This window comes from Candoia aspera, chromosome 8 (genome assembly GCF_035149785.1).
Source record: "Candoia aspera isolate rCanAsp1 chromosome 8, rCanAsp1.hap2, whole genome shotgun sequence".
In the NCBI taxonomy this organism is placed as follows: Eukaryota; Metazoa; Chordata; class Lepidosauria; order Squamata; family Boidae; genus Candoia; species Candoia aspera.
Window position 1 is genome coordinate 37,488,398 of NC_086160.1, and position 18,558 is coordinate 37,506,955.

Genomic DNA, 18,558 nt, shown 5'->3' on the forward strand with positions numbered 1-18,558 from the left:
GTACTTCATGACCAGCATGTATATCAGAGATCAGATTTATAATATGTGAATCACTAGTAAGCATTGTTATGGCAAGCAAAATTGTGTATAGCAAGTAATAAAAGAAATGAGGGCAAAAAGTCTGGCTACATGATGAAATACAGAAAAAGAGTCCTAAAGTTACTACATTGTAGGGCATACCAACCATCTTCTGACATTGTTACATCTAAAAAATTTGCGACCACCATAGATGTTTTACTAAACTGGTTTAACAATAACTGATCTATAATTACTGATTGAAGTAGGTGGGAGAGGTTGCTGACAAATGGCTCAATAAGCTCAAGATACCAAGAATGATTATTATTTCTTATTAACATATTACTACTGTTTTTTCCCCCCAACAGAAAAGTGGAGCCATTTGAAAAAATTGGCTGGGCCGATGACTCCCCCCTAAATGTTTCTTTGAACCAGGCTTTAAGTCAGCAATTTCAAGTGGGTCTCAGTAGAGTCCCAGAGGAGTTCCAGTAGGAGAAGTGCATTTTTGTTTGAACAGAAGCTTCACTCATTGAAGGGTTCAGTCATCCTGAGATGTAAGAGTGTGATGTCATCACTATGCAGATAACACTCAATTCTATCTCTCCCTTTCAGCTGAATAAGGAGAAGCTGTGTATGTGCTTGACAGCTGCCTGGAGGCAATGTTATGCAGGATCTTGACAAACAAACCAAAAGTAACTATAGATAGAACAGAACTGTGGATAGTGTTTAGACTAGGCAAACTAGGTTTTAGATAAGGTAGAACATTTCCTGAAAGAACAGGCATGTGGCTTTGAAGAGTCTGATTGATTCCAATTTGTCACTAAAAGCATATGCGACTTCACTGGCATGTTCAGCTTTGACAGATGTGTCAGCTGTAACCCTAACTGGGCTGGGATAAGATTTTCTCACAAATCTGTGCCATCATAAATTAACAGTGGGATTGCTACCGATTGTTGTGCTACTCTTGAAGACAATCCATAGTTGCAACTGGTGTTCAGTTGTTAAGCAGGACAGTTAAATAGGATCATGGTAGTGGTTGCTTGTGTGCTACTGGGCCTATTTTAAGGGATTGGCATCAATCTAAATACATTTTAGAAAATCTCCTTTTTCAATGCCTCTTGACCCATAAGATAAACTGGGAAGACTCTGTCATAGGGTTGCTCATAGCAGGATGGCCCAGAATAGAGCATATAAAATAAGTTCCAATTGTGAAAGTCTTTTTCGAGGAAAGTATGGTTGATGCCATGCTGTGCTACAGATGACAACTGAAGTCTTGCCTGTTGATCCAAGCATTTGCAGGAACAGACTGCCTTTAAATGAATAATGAAATTGTACGTTATAGTCTTGGTTTGCAATAGTTTAATTGCAAAAATTATTTGTTTTATCTCATTTTTAAAATTCTTATTATATGCTACTCTGGCCTCCTTTGAGCAGAATAGCAACAGTAACAAGTCAGGTGATTGTGCAGGCAACATAATTTCATCTTATAAATACATCCACAATAGTTGGCATATACTTACAGAGTTTTTATTTTTGAAGGTGCAGTGACTGAATGGGCTACATTTTAGACTGAATACCTATTCATTTTTGCCTTGAGTTGTTACTACCACTTTACATAGCTACCCATGATAGTAGAAAATGCTTGTGCAATTGAGTAAAGTTACAAGAAGTAGTGTTTTAACTACATTAAACCTGTAGGCATAGACAATATATAAATCCTTATACAGACATTTTCAATAATATTTTAAACCACAATACCATAGGCAATTGATTATGAAATCATCTGTTGCTACCTTCTGTTAAGTGGCAAAAGATATTAGAAAAAAATTATCACCTGTAGACAAGTTTACCAGAAATATTCCTGAAAAAGTTGGCATACATTTTGACTTCCTAACTTGGTAAGTGTGAATGGATATGTGCAGCTTTAAGTAAGACATTTGCCAAGCCACAGAAAGGTCTATTGTGTCAAGTTACAGATAGCATGTTAAAATTTATGAACATATGTTATCTGTATTGCTTTATTTTGTTTTGGTGTCATCTTATTTTAATTTTTTAAATATTTTTTTTTCTCTAGAAAGCAAGTAGACCACTGAGAATTAAATGTTAGTACATGTGTTGTGTATTACAATCCTAGGTAATTTTACTGCTGCTAACTTAAAATCCTCAAGGGAGAGTTAATTACAAGAAAACCTTTCCATGACAAGAGGTTTTCAATTCTCATTGAATAAGTCCAGAAGTAGAGTTTTGTTTAGTTATATCCACTAGTATACTTAAAAGGAAAAAGAAAAAGTAATTCTCTTCCTGCTTCCAGTGCTGCTACTGGTTATCAGATTTGCAAATACATTTTAAGAATCTGGATTTAGAAAAAAAATGTGGAATATATTAAAAAGAGGCTATATTTCAAATTGAACTTAGAATTTGAAAAACTGAAGATACAGAATCTAAATTGATTGTGTTAATAGTTTCATTTGAAATTTCTGTTCACATGTTTACAGAGACAATTAAGCTTATATATGGCCATGAGGGATTGCCTTCCTCTGTAAATGTTTGCACATTAAAGGTTTTTGAAAATAATTCCTTGGAACCTTAAACTGTGTAGGGCTGTGATCAAAATGTAATCAGCTTTGTGTTGAAACTGGCTGGCCAGGATATGTTTGATATATGTTTCCAAAGAAGATGGAGGCCAGTATGTGGCTTCTTCTATAACACAAACTAAAATGGCATATAAGTCTTCAACTCTTTTCCATATTAGAAATCCAGATTAATGTAATATGTTCTGCAGCTATAACACAGCATGTAATAGATAAGTAGTGAATTGCTGCCTCCTATCTGCTTCCTGTTGTCAGCTTTAAATACAAAGAAAATGTATTTAAAAGTAGAACAATGGCAATGCTGAGAACAAAATCAGAATGAATAAGTCATTCATTTATTACAATTACAGAAGTTAACTAATTTTATGCATTTTAAAGTGGAATTATTTGAATAGCCAGCTCTGTATTATTAGGCTTCATGTTTTGTTTGGAAGAACTGGTAATTTCTTGAATTGTGTGATTTTGGAATAAGAAAGTTAGTCTTCCCCAAGCTGGTGCTTTCCAGATGTATTAGATCCCCATCTCCATAATTCCCAGGCAGCATGGCTTTTATGGGAGTTATGGGAGCTGACATCCAACCTCTTTGAAGGTCATCAGGTCAGTCAAAGATGGCATTAAGGCATTTCAGCCCTGGCCATATTTACACTGAAGTCCTGTTCAGTTCATTTCGGTAACCTCATTCCTTAACTAACTTCCTTAAAGTAAATGCTGCAATTTTAAGAATGAATTGGATTGCAGCCTAACCTTATCACAGCCTATTCACTTTGAGTCCGCATAGCATTAAAAGAAAAAAGCAGGTATCTCCTAATGCTCATCATTTTTTCCTTCCCATCCCGCATCTTTTAAAAATGTGCGTGTGTGTATTCTGTGTATAAAGACGCAGACACATCAGTTTCCAAGGGATTTCTTGTGCGGGAGTTGAGATGTTAATACTCTGCGAAAGAAGGCGCTGCTGAACCCAACCGCTGTTTCCCCTCCTTTCCTAGAGGCCGCGTGGCTAGACATCTCCTCCCTCTGTCGGCGCAAGGGAAAGTTCCGCTGAGCGCCGCGTTGACAGAGCCGCGCTTGTACATAGCACCCTCCGCTTGAACTCAGGAAAGGCCGAGGGTACATCCCCGCTTACCTGCACGGAATTCATAGTGCTGAATTCCAAGCAAGCCGGTAGGACCGGCTGGCCTCCGCTGGCCGCCCGTGCCGGAGCCAGTGGCGATCTGAACGCTTTCGTCTTGGGCCGGGCGAAATCGCCGCATTCAAGTCTCGGTGCTGCCGCTGCTGCCATGCGGGTCTCTAACAGTCTGCACGGTACCCGCAGCCTCCAGATTCTGAGCGCCTTTTTAAAAAGAGAAACCTGCTACGTTACCTTCTGTGTTGGTATGTTGTGCTGGAAAAAAAAACACCAAATGTTACCCTTTAAAAAATATATATTTTTCAAAGTTGCCTTGGGTGACTCCGTTGGCGTGACATTCTCAGAAACGGGGAAGCCTGCCTTAAAATATCGGCACTGAGCGGGCCTCTCCCAGAGAAGAAAGCGAATTATTCATTCATTCTTTCTTGCGCTTGGCGACAGGCAGCCTCTGCAGCCGTCCGGACAACTGTCGCCAGCTCGGCGCCAGGGTCAGCTCGCTGTTTCCCCGAAAAAGGTGCGTCTCCCAGAGGCTTCATGGCTTGGAAGGGCCTTGAGGGACTTGGGTCCGCAGCTGTTTAAGTTCAGCTAGAAGTTTCAGCTTCGATCCTCCCGTGGCCGCCTTGGAGGGAGAGGCGACGGCGCCCTTACGAGGGATTGGAGGAAAATCGGGCCCCAAAACAGAAATCGTGCCGCTTTCGCCTTCCGCCATCGCCCTGGCACGGGAGCTTCTCAAAGCAACCGCTTCCACTTAGAGCGAACGCCTCTTAACCCGCGGGCGCGCACAGATGACCCGATCCCAAGTTCGGGGCCTCCCGCTTTCCTCGCGCGGGCTTTTCCTTACGGCGCTTTGGCTAGTTGTCGGGCATGCCTGTACAGGATTGCAGCCTCACGACGCGCTCTGAAGCCAGTCCTGTCTCCCGTGGCTTCCAGTAGGCATCGAATCCCGGGCACGACCATTGAGGTTAGCAATGGGTTTCGCGACCCCATTCTTTTATCGCTTGGTCCGGGGGAGGGGAGGGGAGGGGCACCGCGGTCAGGGCGGATTGGGCCCGCGCTTCGGATCGAGTCTCAGACCAAGATGCCTGGAGGGGGGGAGGAGGACGAGGAACGGGGGTGGGATGAAGTGGAGAGAAGCCACTATGGCCATTTCTGGCTAGCTGCTTTCCCTAGGAAAGGGAGGGGACACAGCTGGGAAGCCCCCCTCCCCCTTGAATACAGAGCGAGAAAGCGATCTCTGCGGGCACTGTGAGCAAGAAAGACAAGTCCCTTCAAAAAGCACAACCGCCTACTGTAGTCCTCACAAGGAGAATGTTGCCGAGAAGGTGTGCAGTTTCTGAATTTTAAGCGAATTGTGATGATTGCAAAAAGCAGGAAGGTTCCAAGCTGGTTCTGTCAATAATAGTAATAGGCCTATCCGTGTTCAGTTTTAATCACTGTTTATTGCCCTGCTTTGCTCCCCAAAACCCGAATTTCCTCCCGATTACACATTGGGTTGATTCAGGCTTAATCGCGTTGGTCTAAATTCATTGAAATACACGAGGCTGAAGTTTTGTTGACTTCTGTGGTTCTGGCTCAGCATGAATCTCCTCCACTGATTGCCCTCAGTCATGTTTGGGTGGTTTGTCTATCTGCCGGCTTCACTCTTGAGAATGTGTAAAATCTCCTTCCTCTGTATGGTTCTTTAGTAAGCTTCTCCACTAAGGTTGATGGGAACCACTTCCAGGTATATGCTTACAGCCATGATCTCCAAATACACCCAGCTACTTTCCTGCAACCTTAACATTTTTATCTGCTTACAGGTGTTTCTGTGAGTGAGTGGGAGCCAGGGCTGGAAATTAAGGAGGCTTTGTTGTTCTGAATATCATGTAGCTTGATTTAGACCTGCTTCTGTGTTTCACTGAATTGCAGGTATCCCACTCTGGCTGTTCCTTCCCTAACTAGCAATCAGTATTAAAGCAGTTCACCGGGCTGTCTGACCCTTTCCCAGTTAACCTCCCTTTTCCTTCCTAAGTCTTCAGGATGTGAATAAGCAAGGTTACTTCTCCTCCCTCCCACCTCCTCATGGTAACTGTTGATAGCTGACAGCTATGTTTCTCTTTCATTTCAGCTCCAGATGAAGATGTACTTGTTAAAGGAAAGCAGCCTATCAAGAATCAGGCTTTAGGAAATCAGAATTCAGAGAGCGAGATTCTCCTGGAAGGCGATGATGATACTTTGTCATCCATTGAGGAGAAAGAACTTGAGAATTTAACTGGTAACTTCTGCTATCTATATCTGGAATCTCTGTACTGGTTTAGTTCCCCCTTGGCAGCACCATTTCTATAGTGGCTGACATATAGTCATTCACAAACACACACTTATACATGCATACATAGTCAGGGACTCACTAGATGCTTTTTTACTCCCCAAGAAATTATTTTCTGGCCATGAGAAATAACCTTTAAATTACTGCTTTAGATTCTACTTGTTGAGGACTTTTGATATAACATTTCAGAGATACACATTTGCTTTTATGTGCCTAATGTTTTTTGGAGGGGGTAGTTTTTTCTAGTTTTTTTTTTCCTCCTAATCCATCGGTCTCAGTGGTCCAATATACCAGGCTTGAAAACTAATCTGAAATCTCTTAACACTCTTAAATTATTTGGTCTCCTGGCTCCCTTTCTGTAACATCCATGCTAGTCATGCTGTAGTTTCCTTTTTATTCTTCAAAGAAGTGGAAAAGAGGATATTTGTTATTGTAGCAGATTTTTTGCAGTTTATAAAAAAACAGAAAAAGGGAAGCAAAAGCAACTCTTTCTGCTTTGAAGTTTTAGGTATGTACCCTCTTTTCTCCAGTCTAGATTTGAAAATTTAGCCACTATCTTTTTTCTTTTCCTTCTGTAAAATGCTGACATCCAGACATATGTCGTGATTATTCCCCAAACCAGAATGTTACTTGTTGGGTCAAATTCTTAAAGCAGTGGACATGGGGCATTTGTTCATTATTGTTCATTAGGCAACACAGCTTCATAGCATTTTGCATTTTATCCTACCGACTGAATCATCCGCTTGGCCTTAGAGTAAAATGAAGCATGAAAATACATCTCATGCCAAAATAATCATCCAGTGATTAAAAAGAAACACAATTTATGTGGCTCTTAGAGAAGCTGCTATTCAACAGATTTTGCTAGAGTGCCCGATCTGATCCATGCCTGTCTCCTTCCTCACCCCATTCTACATTTGTTACTTTTGCTAATATATTCACACTGTAATAGAGGTGAAAGGGAAGTTTAATTATATAATCTTGACAATGGCAATAGGATTAAGAAGTAATCCTTGCTAATAAAGTACTGCAGGTTGGAAATGAAGTTGAAATTGTCAGGGGTTTTCAACGGGACCTGAGGTGCCCTGGCTCTTGCAGCTGTCTGCTTGCCCTGTAATTGAATGTCTGAAAGTGATTGAAAAAATGTTATTTCTTCCCAGGATTACATGCTAATGTACAGAGGGCAAAGGGAGACAGCAAAAGAACACATAGCTGCTTATTTCATCCATTTGTGGGAATGAGCTTTGGGAAATCATGGCAGTCGTACAGCTCTCGGATGCCCATCTGCAAACACAATGTATTTGTACACTGGGAATAGAGGGCAAAGCTGCTCTGATCACAGCAGAGCATCTCTTCCATTGTCCTGCTGGCACACATTGAGATTGATGCAAGATTAAAGACCATCACAACCCCTAACAATTGACAGAAATGACAATTCATCTGAATTTTTTTGGCAGTTATTCACCCATTGATTACCTAAGTGTGCACACCTCATTTATACTCACTTTATTAATGCAAAGGGTTATGTGTCACACATGCATTTTATAGTTTTTTAAAACAAAGGCCTGGCTGATAAATATGCTCTCTGTTGGTCTCAGAGTTCCCAGCTTTTGAAGCATTAGGATGACAAATATAATCCACTTTCCTTCTCAGGACCTTCCTTTATATAACACCCTGCATATTGTTAGAACTGCATCCAGCCTATTGTTTTGAGTAGTACACTGATCTGCCTCTGTGATAAGCCCTGTGGAGATGTGATTATTCCAATAAAATTCATTCAAATGGAAACCAATGCTCCAGCTGTTTACTCCCACAGTCCCTGAGCTGCAGTAACAGTGTATGGATTGCTTGAAACATATTTAACTGACAGATTAAGCACTCTTTTCAAACAGTATCCTTCTAAGTTTCTAGCACTGTGTAATATTTAACTTTTGAACATATGTCTTTGGTGTACATATACATAAAAACCTAGCAGGGAATTCATAGATTTTTAAAATAGGACAATCCTTCCTTCCTTCCTTCCTTCCTTCCTTCCTTCCTTCCTTCCTTCCTTCCTTCCTTCCTTCCTTGCTTGCTTGCTTGCTTGCTTGCTTGCTTGCTTGCTTGCTTGCTTGCTTGCTTGCTTGCTTGCTTGCTTGCTTGCTTGCTTGCTTCTTTGCTTCCTTCTTTGCTTTATTGTTTGGAACATGAGGCATTTGGTTCTGAAGCATTTCAAAGTTTCCAGGAGTAGAAAATGAGATGATCTAACAGCCACCTAGATGGGCATACATAATCATTTCCATTGCTTGCAGCTGTACTTGTTCAAATCTTTGGCAACCCAGCAGTGCAACAAATGCATTGCATGTGTACTTGGAGTGTATATAAAAATGTCCTTTGTTGAAGGCAGCTTGTTTTGTAGAGGGTGGGCTAGATTAATAGAATAAAAGAAGTAACATGCATTTATACTTAGTCAAATTTTGTACTTGCTGTTAGATTATGGGAAACTAAGTGTTGGACTGTGTGCACTTTTCTTTTCTTTTGGTAGGTCCTGTTAGTCTGTCTACACCAGCTCAGCTCGTGGCCCCCTGTGTAGTAGTGAAAGGCACTCTGTCTATCACCACCTCTGAATTGTATTTTGAGGTAGATGAAGAAGAGACCAGTTTTAAGAAAATTGATCCCAAGGTAAGAGATCACTGACCTTCTCCCTCCCTCCCTTTGAAAGACAAATAATAAGTAATATTTCCTTCTCTTATGCCCATTGGCTGTGTTTTTCAGTCTCTGATTTAGCCGAAGTGGAGCTCTCATACTTGTGAATCTATTTAAGTATGAAGCATACTACCTCTAAGAACCTCTGTTAATTACCTCAGGGCAGAGCCCTCCAGGGAGATGCCTTAAATACAACTGCTTGAGAATGGGTAAAATATCTTAAATTAGCAGTACTGCCCATTGGTTTCTGTGTTTTGGCTTTGTATACCTTGTACCATATTAAATAACACTCTATCTGCTCTGAAAGCATGATTCTTGGCGATATGTATTTGTGCTGCTTGGTACTGTTTAAGCTTTTGTTAAATATAATGTAGTCTCCAAATACGAAAGTAAATTCCATTCCATTTCTTCACAAAAGATCATCTCTGTTTATAAATGTAAAATTATTTATTTAAAAGGTTCACCGTGGTTTTCATAATACTAGAAAGTGTTACTGATTGTGCAGTCTTTTAAAAATGTGCTTTATTACATAAATTATTCTAATAATTTCTATTTTTTACAATAAGAATTCCTGAAATGCATTGCTTCTTTGGGGAAAATGGAATGCAAAACTCCACGATCTGTAGAGATTACATTAATATAAGCAGCTGACGCTTACGCTATCCCTGCCGTTTTATTGTTCTCTATGAATGAATATTTTTACAATATGAATAGTATCACTTATGAAAACTTATTACTTAATAGAGAACAAGTTTTAACCCTTTTTAAAAAAACTCTTTCATGTAGCATAGTAGTAGCGAAATTAAAATTATAAAGTTATTTGAAGCTTATAAACTTTTCAAGCTTATAGTAATGTGCATATAAGAGCTTCCATTTAACTGCAGTTTATTTGAGTGCTAATTTATTCTAAAAGTAAATATGCAGCCATCAATAAAGAGGCAGAACACTTAGTTTACATTTACCTCATTACAGTGTTAGAAACTTCAGCATACATTATTTTAGAGTAAACTATATCTATTTCCCTGCTGTTTTGAAATACTTCCTTTCCTAATTTAAAACCAGTGTACAATTCTAGTTTAAAAACAAATGTGAGCCAGGCATCTTAAACTGATGGTAGTTACAGAACATAGAAGAGTAGTCAACTGTATTAATTTATATGGAAATTGGGAAATGTTTGGGCTAGGGGTGGTAGGATAAGCTCCAAGCTGTTGATTTCCCTTTGTGGAAACTTTCTAAATCTTTTGTTGTTTGGGTTATGAAGTCATGCAGTAAAACAACATTGTTTCCTTACAAGCCTGGCATTTTCCCATGTCCTTTCTTTTTCTTTCCTCCCTCCCCTTTCCATATGCTGTGGATAACTAGAACCTGAGTAGCCACACCCCCTCTTTCAGTACCAATCCTGCACTTGCTTCAATGCCTGTCTAATTAATAGGGTTTCCCCAGTTTGATAAATTTAATTTTTCTGTGTATTTTTCTAAACTCTTGGAGGGAAAACCTTGTGACAGGATTTTTGAACTAAAACAGCTGGGCATATTGTTGTTACTGATAACATCAAAGTTTATATTCTTACTGAAAGCCTGTTCATAACAAGATTCTGGAATTCTAGAGCATAGTCTTTATTCTGGGCTAGTGGAGTGGTGTGTGTGAAACCTCAGTTCATTATAGACCATTCTCAAATTCGATCCATTTCCAATATAAAGCCATACTAATTGTTTTTGCTTTGCTTTGCTTTGTTTTTTGCCCCGAAGTTAATACTGCGCAAATAAGCATATTCACGTAAAATTAGGAAATGTATTTAATGTTCTAGAGCTCTGTTAGTACACCAAAACTAAGGCAATAATTTGTCATTTTCAGTTTAGACTATTTTGGGCATACTTTTTATATGTAAAAGATAAATCAATCCTTCCAAAGTATAAAGAGAAACACAAACTTTCTGTGACAATTTGTCTAAATAATAAAAGTAAGGGAGTGGGTCGAGGGGTCAACAAAAATTTCCTATCTTGTAAGGCTGCAGTTCTCTCCACACTTACCTAGGAGCAAGTCACATTGATGTCAGTGATAAGTTTGCATAGGATCAGGATGAACTTAAAAAAATCCAGTAGCAAAGGGCTACTAAAGACTAGATGAACATCAAAATATGTTTGTACAAAACCTGAAACCCTCAAGTCTTACTCCTTCAGAAGGGAGAAATCTTCTTTAAAACATTTGAAAAATCCTTTCTGAATGCAGATCATTTTAATATGGAAATCAATGTCAGTTGGCCTGGGGAATGATCGGAACAAAAATGGTTCCCATTTGTTCCTAAATCTTGTTCAAGTGCCTTCTCAGCCTGCATGTGTATAAAGTTGGCAAAACTCCACGTTTGCAGGAAAGAAAAATTCCTAGAAATTATACATTTAGGAGTAAATCCACACAGCCTTGAAATCCATGTAAAATTGAACTTAATAATATTATCTATATTTAAGAAAGGGCAGAAGGATAGGCAAATTAAGAAAGAGAGAAGGAGATTGCAAAGCTATTGCAAAGAAAGGGAAGTTATATCAACTCTACAATTCAAAAACTAACCTAATGGCTGCCTGGGAAAAAAATTAACTATGTAAGGTTCCAGAGTTGTTCTTTTACAACAGAAAGACTTCCTTATTTGCATAATCTGTTTGGTATCAACTAGAAACATTAAAAATACGTTGTTAAAATTTGTAAGTGGAAAATCTTAGTTGCCATTCTGCTCTTCCTTTCTATTTTCTGTTTAAAAAGTGTAATTCTTTCTTTCTGATACAATTGCATCTTAATTGCCTAATATTTAGAATAAAGACACAAAGGCAATGGAAAGTTAAAACCATTTTTTTTATTTTTTATGATTTTTTTTTACTGTTTTCAACAAGTTAAGTTTAAGGAAATGGTGGGAAGGGAAGGAAGTGCATATAGTCTGTCCTTGGCACTGGAATACATTTAACACCAGTAAACTTTTATAGTGGTGCCTCTTTTTTCTCTTCTTTTTTTCTGTCTTTTCTCTTTTGGGCTTTTATTTTTTTTTTTAATTTATTTTGTTTTCTTTCCTTACTTTTTTAAAGAAAGAAAATCGTACATCTAGTTAAATAATGTTGTTTTTCACTTGGTGACAACATTCAGGCAAACGAGAGAGAGAGAGAGAGCGCGCGCGAGAGCGACGAAGAGAAGGGAGGGGGTACACACACTGAGTATTCAGGGCGGGGACGTGGAAGAAATGTACCTCGGGTTTCGCTCGGCTGCCGCCAAGTCCCGTCGCTGCTGGGAGCGTCTTTTCTTTTTAAGGTCATTTTGGGAAAAGGGGAGAGCAGGAGGCGCGCCGCTGCCTGAGTCCTCAGTCATTGGGTTCCAGAGTCGTCAAGGGAGCCCTAGGCGCCCTATAGCTTGTCGAGGCTCTTGGGGTTGGTGAGGATCTCCCGGGCCAGGCGCCAGGTCTGCTTGGCGGCGCTCTCCAGGGCCGAGTGGGGTTTGCCCTGAAAGAGGTCGAGGTTGGGCAGGAAGTAGTGCGGGCAGCGGCGGCACTGCAGGCAGGAGATGAGCTGCAGGAGGATGCCGTTGAGGCGGTCGCCCAGGCAGGCCTCGTCCCAGTCGGTCTCCCGCGGGTGCTTCTCGCACTCGTAGAGCAGCAGCGTCTTCATATGGTAGTTGTTGAGCGGCTGGCCGGGCAGCTCGAGGTGCCGGTCGCGCAGCGTCTTGAGGACCGAGAGGCACTTGTTGCGGCAGCCGCCCAGCAGCAGGCGGTTCTCGGCCTCGCCGAACTGCAGCACCCAGGCGTCGCTCTCGGCCGAGCTCTGCTTGCCGGTCAGCGAGTAGCATTCCTTGGAGAGCAGGTTGAAGCCCTCGGCCTTGACCTCCGCCACGCGGTTGGGCCCCGGCCAGGGGATGTGGGGCAGCGGCCACTGGGCCGCGCTGCGCGGCCAGATGCCGGTGCACTTGAAGGCGGGCGTGATCTGCACCACGTAGCGCTCGCGGATGCGGAGCTTGACCTCGCTGGTGTCGGCGATCATCTTGACCACGTCGCGGTAGCTGCATTTGTCCACGGCCTGCGCCACCAGCGTCTGGAAACGCGAGCGAATCTTGCGCGCCGACAGGTAGCCCGAGGCGGTGATGAACTCCACCCACAGCGACATGCTGCGCTTGCGGCCGTCGCTCAGCTTGAGGACGGCGCAGCCTGGCAGCGAGCCGTCGTCCACGAAATTGAAGACGCCCATCTGGTTGAGGTACAGCACCACCTCGAACTCGGTGGGCGAGATGACCTCCAGTCCCTCGTAGCGCGCGTCGATCTCGCTCAGCGAGCTGATGAATCGCGGCTCCTGCACTTCCACCTCCTTCAGCACGTCGGAAACTACCTTGCACACCTCACGGATGGTTTTGGCGATGGCCGCCTTGCGGGCCTGGCACCGCTCCGTGTAATACTTATTCAGCTGGTACACTAGCTTGGCTTGCGCGGCGATCATGTTGGGGCACACGTCCGGGCTGTACACCGGGGTCTCGCAGTACGTTGACGGATCCAACGCCGCAGCCGCCGTCTCCGTGCGCGCGGGCAGAAGCCAAGCCCGCTTCGCCCGGTCGCTGCCACCGCCGAGGAGGACGAGGAGGAAGGCGACGGGGAGGAGGAGGTCCCGTGGGAAACCCGCGCCGCTGCCACCGAGCGGAGCGGAGCGTGCAGCGCAGTCCCCTTACTCCGTCGCCAAAGTTTAGCACTTCCTTTACATCGGAGCTGCGCCCGATTCTCGGCCTGCCCAATTTCGAAGGGGCTTCAGTTCTTCATTGAAAACTCTTTCCTTCTCCCCCCTTGCAGAATTTGACTTTCCGCAGCAAAAGTGAGCGATCAGCGGCCAAGTTCGAAGTGGACGGCGCGGACCAGGGGGGAAGCCGAGGTAGCCGCGCTCTTTCCTTCCTCTCGCCTAGTTCAGGCCGTGGCACCGCCAGGAGGTACGCGAGCCTCGCCGCCGCTTTTCTCTCGCGTTGCTTTTCTTCTGGAGGCCTCGGCTGAAGAACCCGCCGGAAGGCAACCTTTCCGCCGCTGATCCCTGGCCTGCTTCTTGTCAAAGTTCTCAAGTCCAGCCCCAGGCCTCCCGGTCCACGACCCTTGGGACTTCCCTTTGTTAAAAAATTGGTTACAGGTAAATCTTCCCCTTTGTCCCGAATATATTGTCTTGGAGCAGCAGGAAGGAGTGTGCGTGTGCGTATGGATGCAGTTTTCCGCTTTCCAGGATTTCTCTCCCCCCACCCCCCCCCACCGCCGCTTTCCGTTTCCTTCCCCCTCCCACTTTTGGAACTGGATGCAGCCGCTCTTGTTACTTTCCTGCGCCTCGCGTCCTCTCCCGGCGCGGACGTCTGGAGGTCTCTGGCTTTGCGGAGAGGGTCGTTTAGTTTATGAATGGTCCCAGGGCCCTGCTGAAGGGAGGCGTGGCTCGGGAATCCTACAATCGCCGCCAGAGCTGTCAGAGGGCCAGCCAATCGCTGGGCCGAGCCTCCTCCACGGTCGATGCGGGGCCCGCCACGATTGCAGATGCTGGGGAAGGAGGGAGGGAAAGAGAGAGACTGGAGAGATGCTTAAGGCACATGCATTGATTTTATGCACGTCTGTGGGAACGAGCACGAACCTCACCCCGCCCTACCCCATTTCCCCAGTTAGTTGAAAGCCAGGAAAGAAAGCTCCTCGGTCCTTCGGCACCGGGGGTTGGTGGAGGGGGAGCGAAATTAGGAAAAGTTGTAGACATAGCCGTGAGTAGTAGTGCAAGATCTCCACCCGTCCTCCTGAGATGTTCAAGGTGCAATTCAGCGGCTTGCGGCCCGGACTTAGGGTGAAAGGTTTCTATCTTACCATGGATAGCAAGACAGATTAGTAAAGTACTGAACAGCACAGGGAAGGAAAAGATACAAGAGAAGTATCTTATGAGGGTAAGGGAAGGCATGGCTCTCACACGTATGGACAAACACAGAGGTATAGTTCTTTTACGGCAGGACCGTTACAGTTCCTCTCTAAATCTATTGCTGCTCAGCAGCCCCAGCATTTGTAAAAGTGAAACAATTATAGAAACAAATTAGAACAATTGATTATCCAACCTGAAATAGAGTTTGGCTTAAAATTAAAGATACCGTGCAATACGGCTAGTACACTGTTGCGAAATGAATCATCAATAGGCACGCAGATGTGGTTTAATACCCTATCTCTTTGAAAAAGGCTTCATGTTTGGAGACTGGCACATTATATTATTTGGAGTTACATGTGGAAGTCCTGCTAGACGCCAACCAGTGATTTCAGAAGCATATGTTTAACAATTACCACATCTCGGTATCGAGATTTATTCGTTTTTTCCTCCTGAAGGGCTAACACAAATATTTGTTCTTAGCTGGGGGGTGTAAGCGGGTCAGCTGGGACTTCCATGCAAAAGGGTTTATGCTTAATCGGAAATGAACTGTAAGCCGTTTTAGAGAAAGGGAGAATTAAGTGAAAGCATCGGCTTTTTTTCTTTTTTTTTTTTTGAGAAAAAGGTTCATTCATCTCTACCACCCCCGCTCCCCGCATTCTGGTAGATACTTACAGAGTTCTTTAATATTTTGAGGGATTCTCCAGTATCAAGGGGCTTACGTGTTAACAAAATATATCTTATTTTCTAGTTGGGCGCTAAATAAGTGACATGCGGGATACATGTGCTCGCAATTGTATTTCAATTGAAAACAACGGGATTTTCGGATCTCAGCAAACAGCAACGCCAATAATCTCCAGGCGCGTTGCTGCAAGCCTTTGTTCTATCCGAGGTCCTTGGAAAAAAGCCATCCTCTGTTCCCAGGGTTGTGAAATAGCTATAACCTGAAGGAGAAGTGAGGCCAAGTCTTGCCTCTCCCGTAAACCTTCTCCTTCATCCATCCCTTTCCATCGGGTGTCGGAACCGAACAGGACCCAAGGGCTGGGTGGGGGTCGGGGCCTTGTCTGTGCTCCAGGGGACCAGGTCTTACTTGGAAAGCGCCCCGCCGGCGAGGCAGCGCACCAGTTGCTCCCAACCCATCCACCCCTCTTCCTTCAGTCCGCTGCTCTGGAACCCGGCCGGCTGCCTCTCAAGCTCTCTTTGGCGTGAAGAGCGGGCTTCTTCCCCTTCTGGGGATGGCTGCGGGGCTGGCTGGCGGAGAACTGTCCAGCCCGAACCGAAAACCGGACTTGGGGCTGGGACGAAAGGGCTTGCGGGAGGCCATAACCACTAGAAGCCGTCGGTAGCTGTTGCGGGGCAGCGTCTGTAGGTTTGCCCTGTCCCGCTGCAGTCTGCCAAGGAGCCGGGCCTAGTGGCTTTAGCAGAGCTGCTCGTCTCTTTTCCCTCAAAGTTTTACAGTACGTTCATAACTATCTATCTTCGCCGATCGAGGAAGCCAGGTTGCAAAGTGTAGTTTAGGGTCTTATCTGGCGAGAAGTAGAAATCCGCGGAACTGGGAGGGGGCCGGGGAGAAGGCGGGAGGCAAACAGCTGCTCCGACGTCTTCCCCGTGGGTCTTGTGGCGCAGGCTAGAAAGCGCCTTAGAATGCGATCCTACTCGGAGAGCGCCAGGGAAGCAACCGCGACCAACCCGGCATCGGATTTCGGGAGCCAAGCGGTCCTTCCTTCCTTCCTGGCCCTGCGCCCTCGCCTCGACGCCCGAGAGAGCTCCAGTCCAGCCGCGTCTCAGTTGGTAGCGCCTGCTGCCGAGAGCCCCCATCTCGCCTTCCCGGAGGCTGCGTCCCCGAGGCCATTGCCCTGGAAGGGCCGGTCTTGCCGAAACCACCGGGGCTCCTGCCAAGGGGAAGGCGCGGGCTGTCAGCTCTAGCTCGGCGCCAGCCGCCTTTCTTTTCGAGGGCCTAGAGTGGATCCTTGCTGTTCTCCTCCCGGTTTGAGGCTTCCCGGTTTCTCTCTCCCCGCCGCCCCGTCTGGGGTCGATGCTCTTGTAAATAATAAATCAGAGTGAAAACAAAAGCCGCTTCGGATTTATGGTCCGGAGCGCTAATTAGAAACATCATTTGAGCAATAAACTTAAACACTTTCGAGCAAATAATGCCTGCGGAAAAGAGGGGGAGCGAGCCAGGAAGCTGGTCCTCGCCTACTGCGGCTGTAGCCTGGCGGCTTTCAGAGCCCGGGTCCTGAATTTCTTTCGGAGAAGGGGGAGATTGAGTGTGGAGGGTTGCAAGCGGAGGCTGGGGAGGGGGCCGCTGAAGACCCCAACGAAAGGCTGCCAAAGAGCCGGCCTGCTCGCCCTCGCCGCCTGGGAATCGACACGTCCGTCAGCAGCTGCTTGTTGGGATCTTCAGCCACTTGGCCGCCCTCGGGGAGCTGAAGCTGCCGCTGGATTGTAGGCGAAGGAGGCGGCGTGCCGGCGCGGGTGCGGGTGTGCGCGCGTTGTCTGGGTGGGAAGGCTCTCCAAGTTAAAAGCCACTTGAAGGCTTCAGCCGATTGATCTGTATTTCCTCCCGTTATAATCCGTCTCATCAGACTTGAGTTAATGAGGCGGGGGAGAGCGCGATCCGAGAGCCCTGACGAATTCATTAGGGAGGCTGCGGGCCATTTTATTTGACGGGGAAAGTGCGGGTTGGGTTGGTTTAGCACGCGGGCCGGCTCTTCAGCAGGGCGGGTGTGCCTTTGCCCTTTCCTCGCCTCTCCGAGCTTTTCCCAGAGACCCTCCCCCGCCCCTTGAAGGCAGGCTAAGGATGGGTAGGTCTCGTCCTTGGCGCTGAACTGGCCGGAAGGAACCGCTGGAGAGCCTCGCGGGCGGGCAGAGAGAAGGGCCGAGGAGCCGGGAGGGGCGCTTTCTCTGCCTGTGCAGAGAAGCCTCGTGCACAGGGCTGATTGTCCTAAAGGAAATGGGAAGGAGGGGATCTTCTTGTTGCCCAACTGGAGTGGGAATAGAAGAGATGCATGACCAGTCAGCTCCAGTTGGCTTTGGATTTTAACGTGCTTCCTTCTCCTGTGCATGCACCAAGCCAGCTCTCTATTTCTGGAGGCTGCTTCTAAGCAACTTTTGCCTTAAGGAAAAAGGAAGGGAACCCACTTTGGACCATGGACAATTCGTGTTCTCCCTTTGAAGAGATGGCAGAATATCCTCTTCAGTCAGGAATTATGTGATAGTCTTTCTGGGTGATGTTCTTTCTGAGCTGTGCAGGTATAAAAGAAGTATTTATTGCGCTCTAACTAAGAAGTATCGTTGGCTTACAGAAGATTAAAATGAAACAGAGCATGTATCTTCCAGACAGTTAGCTTAATTGTTACTCCCTCTTCAGTTTTCTGGGAGATCTTTTAACCTCTTGCTTAAACATTCTCTGTGCTTCCATTTATAGAAGAACAGCCTGGGAAAAGAACGAGGGGCTTTTGCCTGTCATTTTCATACATTCCTACTCTGCTGATGGAGCTTGAACTGCAGGGAGAGTATGAGTTGGAAAAGAAATGATTCTGGATTGCATGTTGTGTTTCCCAACAGCCAGACTAAATGAATGGGTCAAGTACACAAGTCTGGAGGAATTGCGACTATTAACCCTGTTTCCATTCGTGGATGGATCTTGGTTTTGCCTTATTCTCCTGGACTGAGGGCTCTGCTTATTAATTGCTCTTATGTGTGTATTTCCTTTGTACTTGGAAAAAGACCCTTTTTATTTAATTATGAATGAGAGCTTAAAAAAAAAAAGAAGAGCACTCTCTGCACATACACAAAAAGGTGAAATGTAGATGGCACGGTAATTAACATGACTGCCCAGGGATTTATAATGCTACATTTATGGGAAGGTTTCCCTTCTTTCATTTCCCTGCAGGGTTGTTTTGTTTTCTCCTACTGAATATTGTCTTTCCCTGATAGCAGCATTCAGGTGTTTGG

General features: G+C 45.0%; 2 protein-coding genes across 4 annotated transcripts in view; one reads left to right on the plus strand and one right to left on the minus strand.

Moving 5' to 3' along the window:
• Positions 1 to 18,558, plus strand: part of LRBA (LPS responsive beige-like anchor protein) — a 409,112-nt gene that overhangs the window by 224,970 nt on the left and 165,584 nt on the right. For all 3 annotated transcript variants that reach the window (XM_063310174.1, XM_063310176.1, XM_063310175.1), the window contains exons 38-39: positions 5,840 to 5,986; positions 8,559 to 8,695. In XM_063310174.1, the coding sequence (XP_063166244.1) occupies positions 5,840 to 5,986; positions 8,559 to 8,695 (284 nt within the window). The remainder of the gene's footprint in view (positions 1 to 5,839; positions 5,987 to 8,558; positions 8,696 to 18,558) is intronic.
• MAB21L2 (mab-21 like 2) lies at positions 11,725 to 13,793 on the minus strand. The gene has a single exon (XM_063310019.1). The coding sequence runs from the start codon at positions 13,180 to 13,182 to the stop codon at positions 12,103 to 12,105; it is 1,080 nt and encodes a 359-aa protein (XP_063166089.1). The 5' UTR covers positions 13,183 to 13,793; the 3' UTR covers positions 11,725 to 12,102.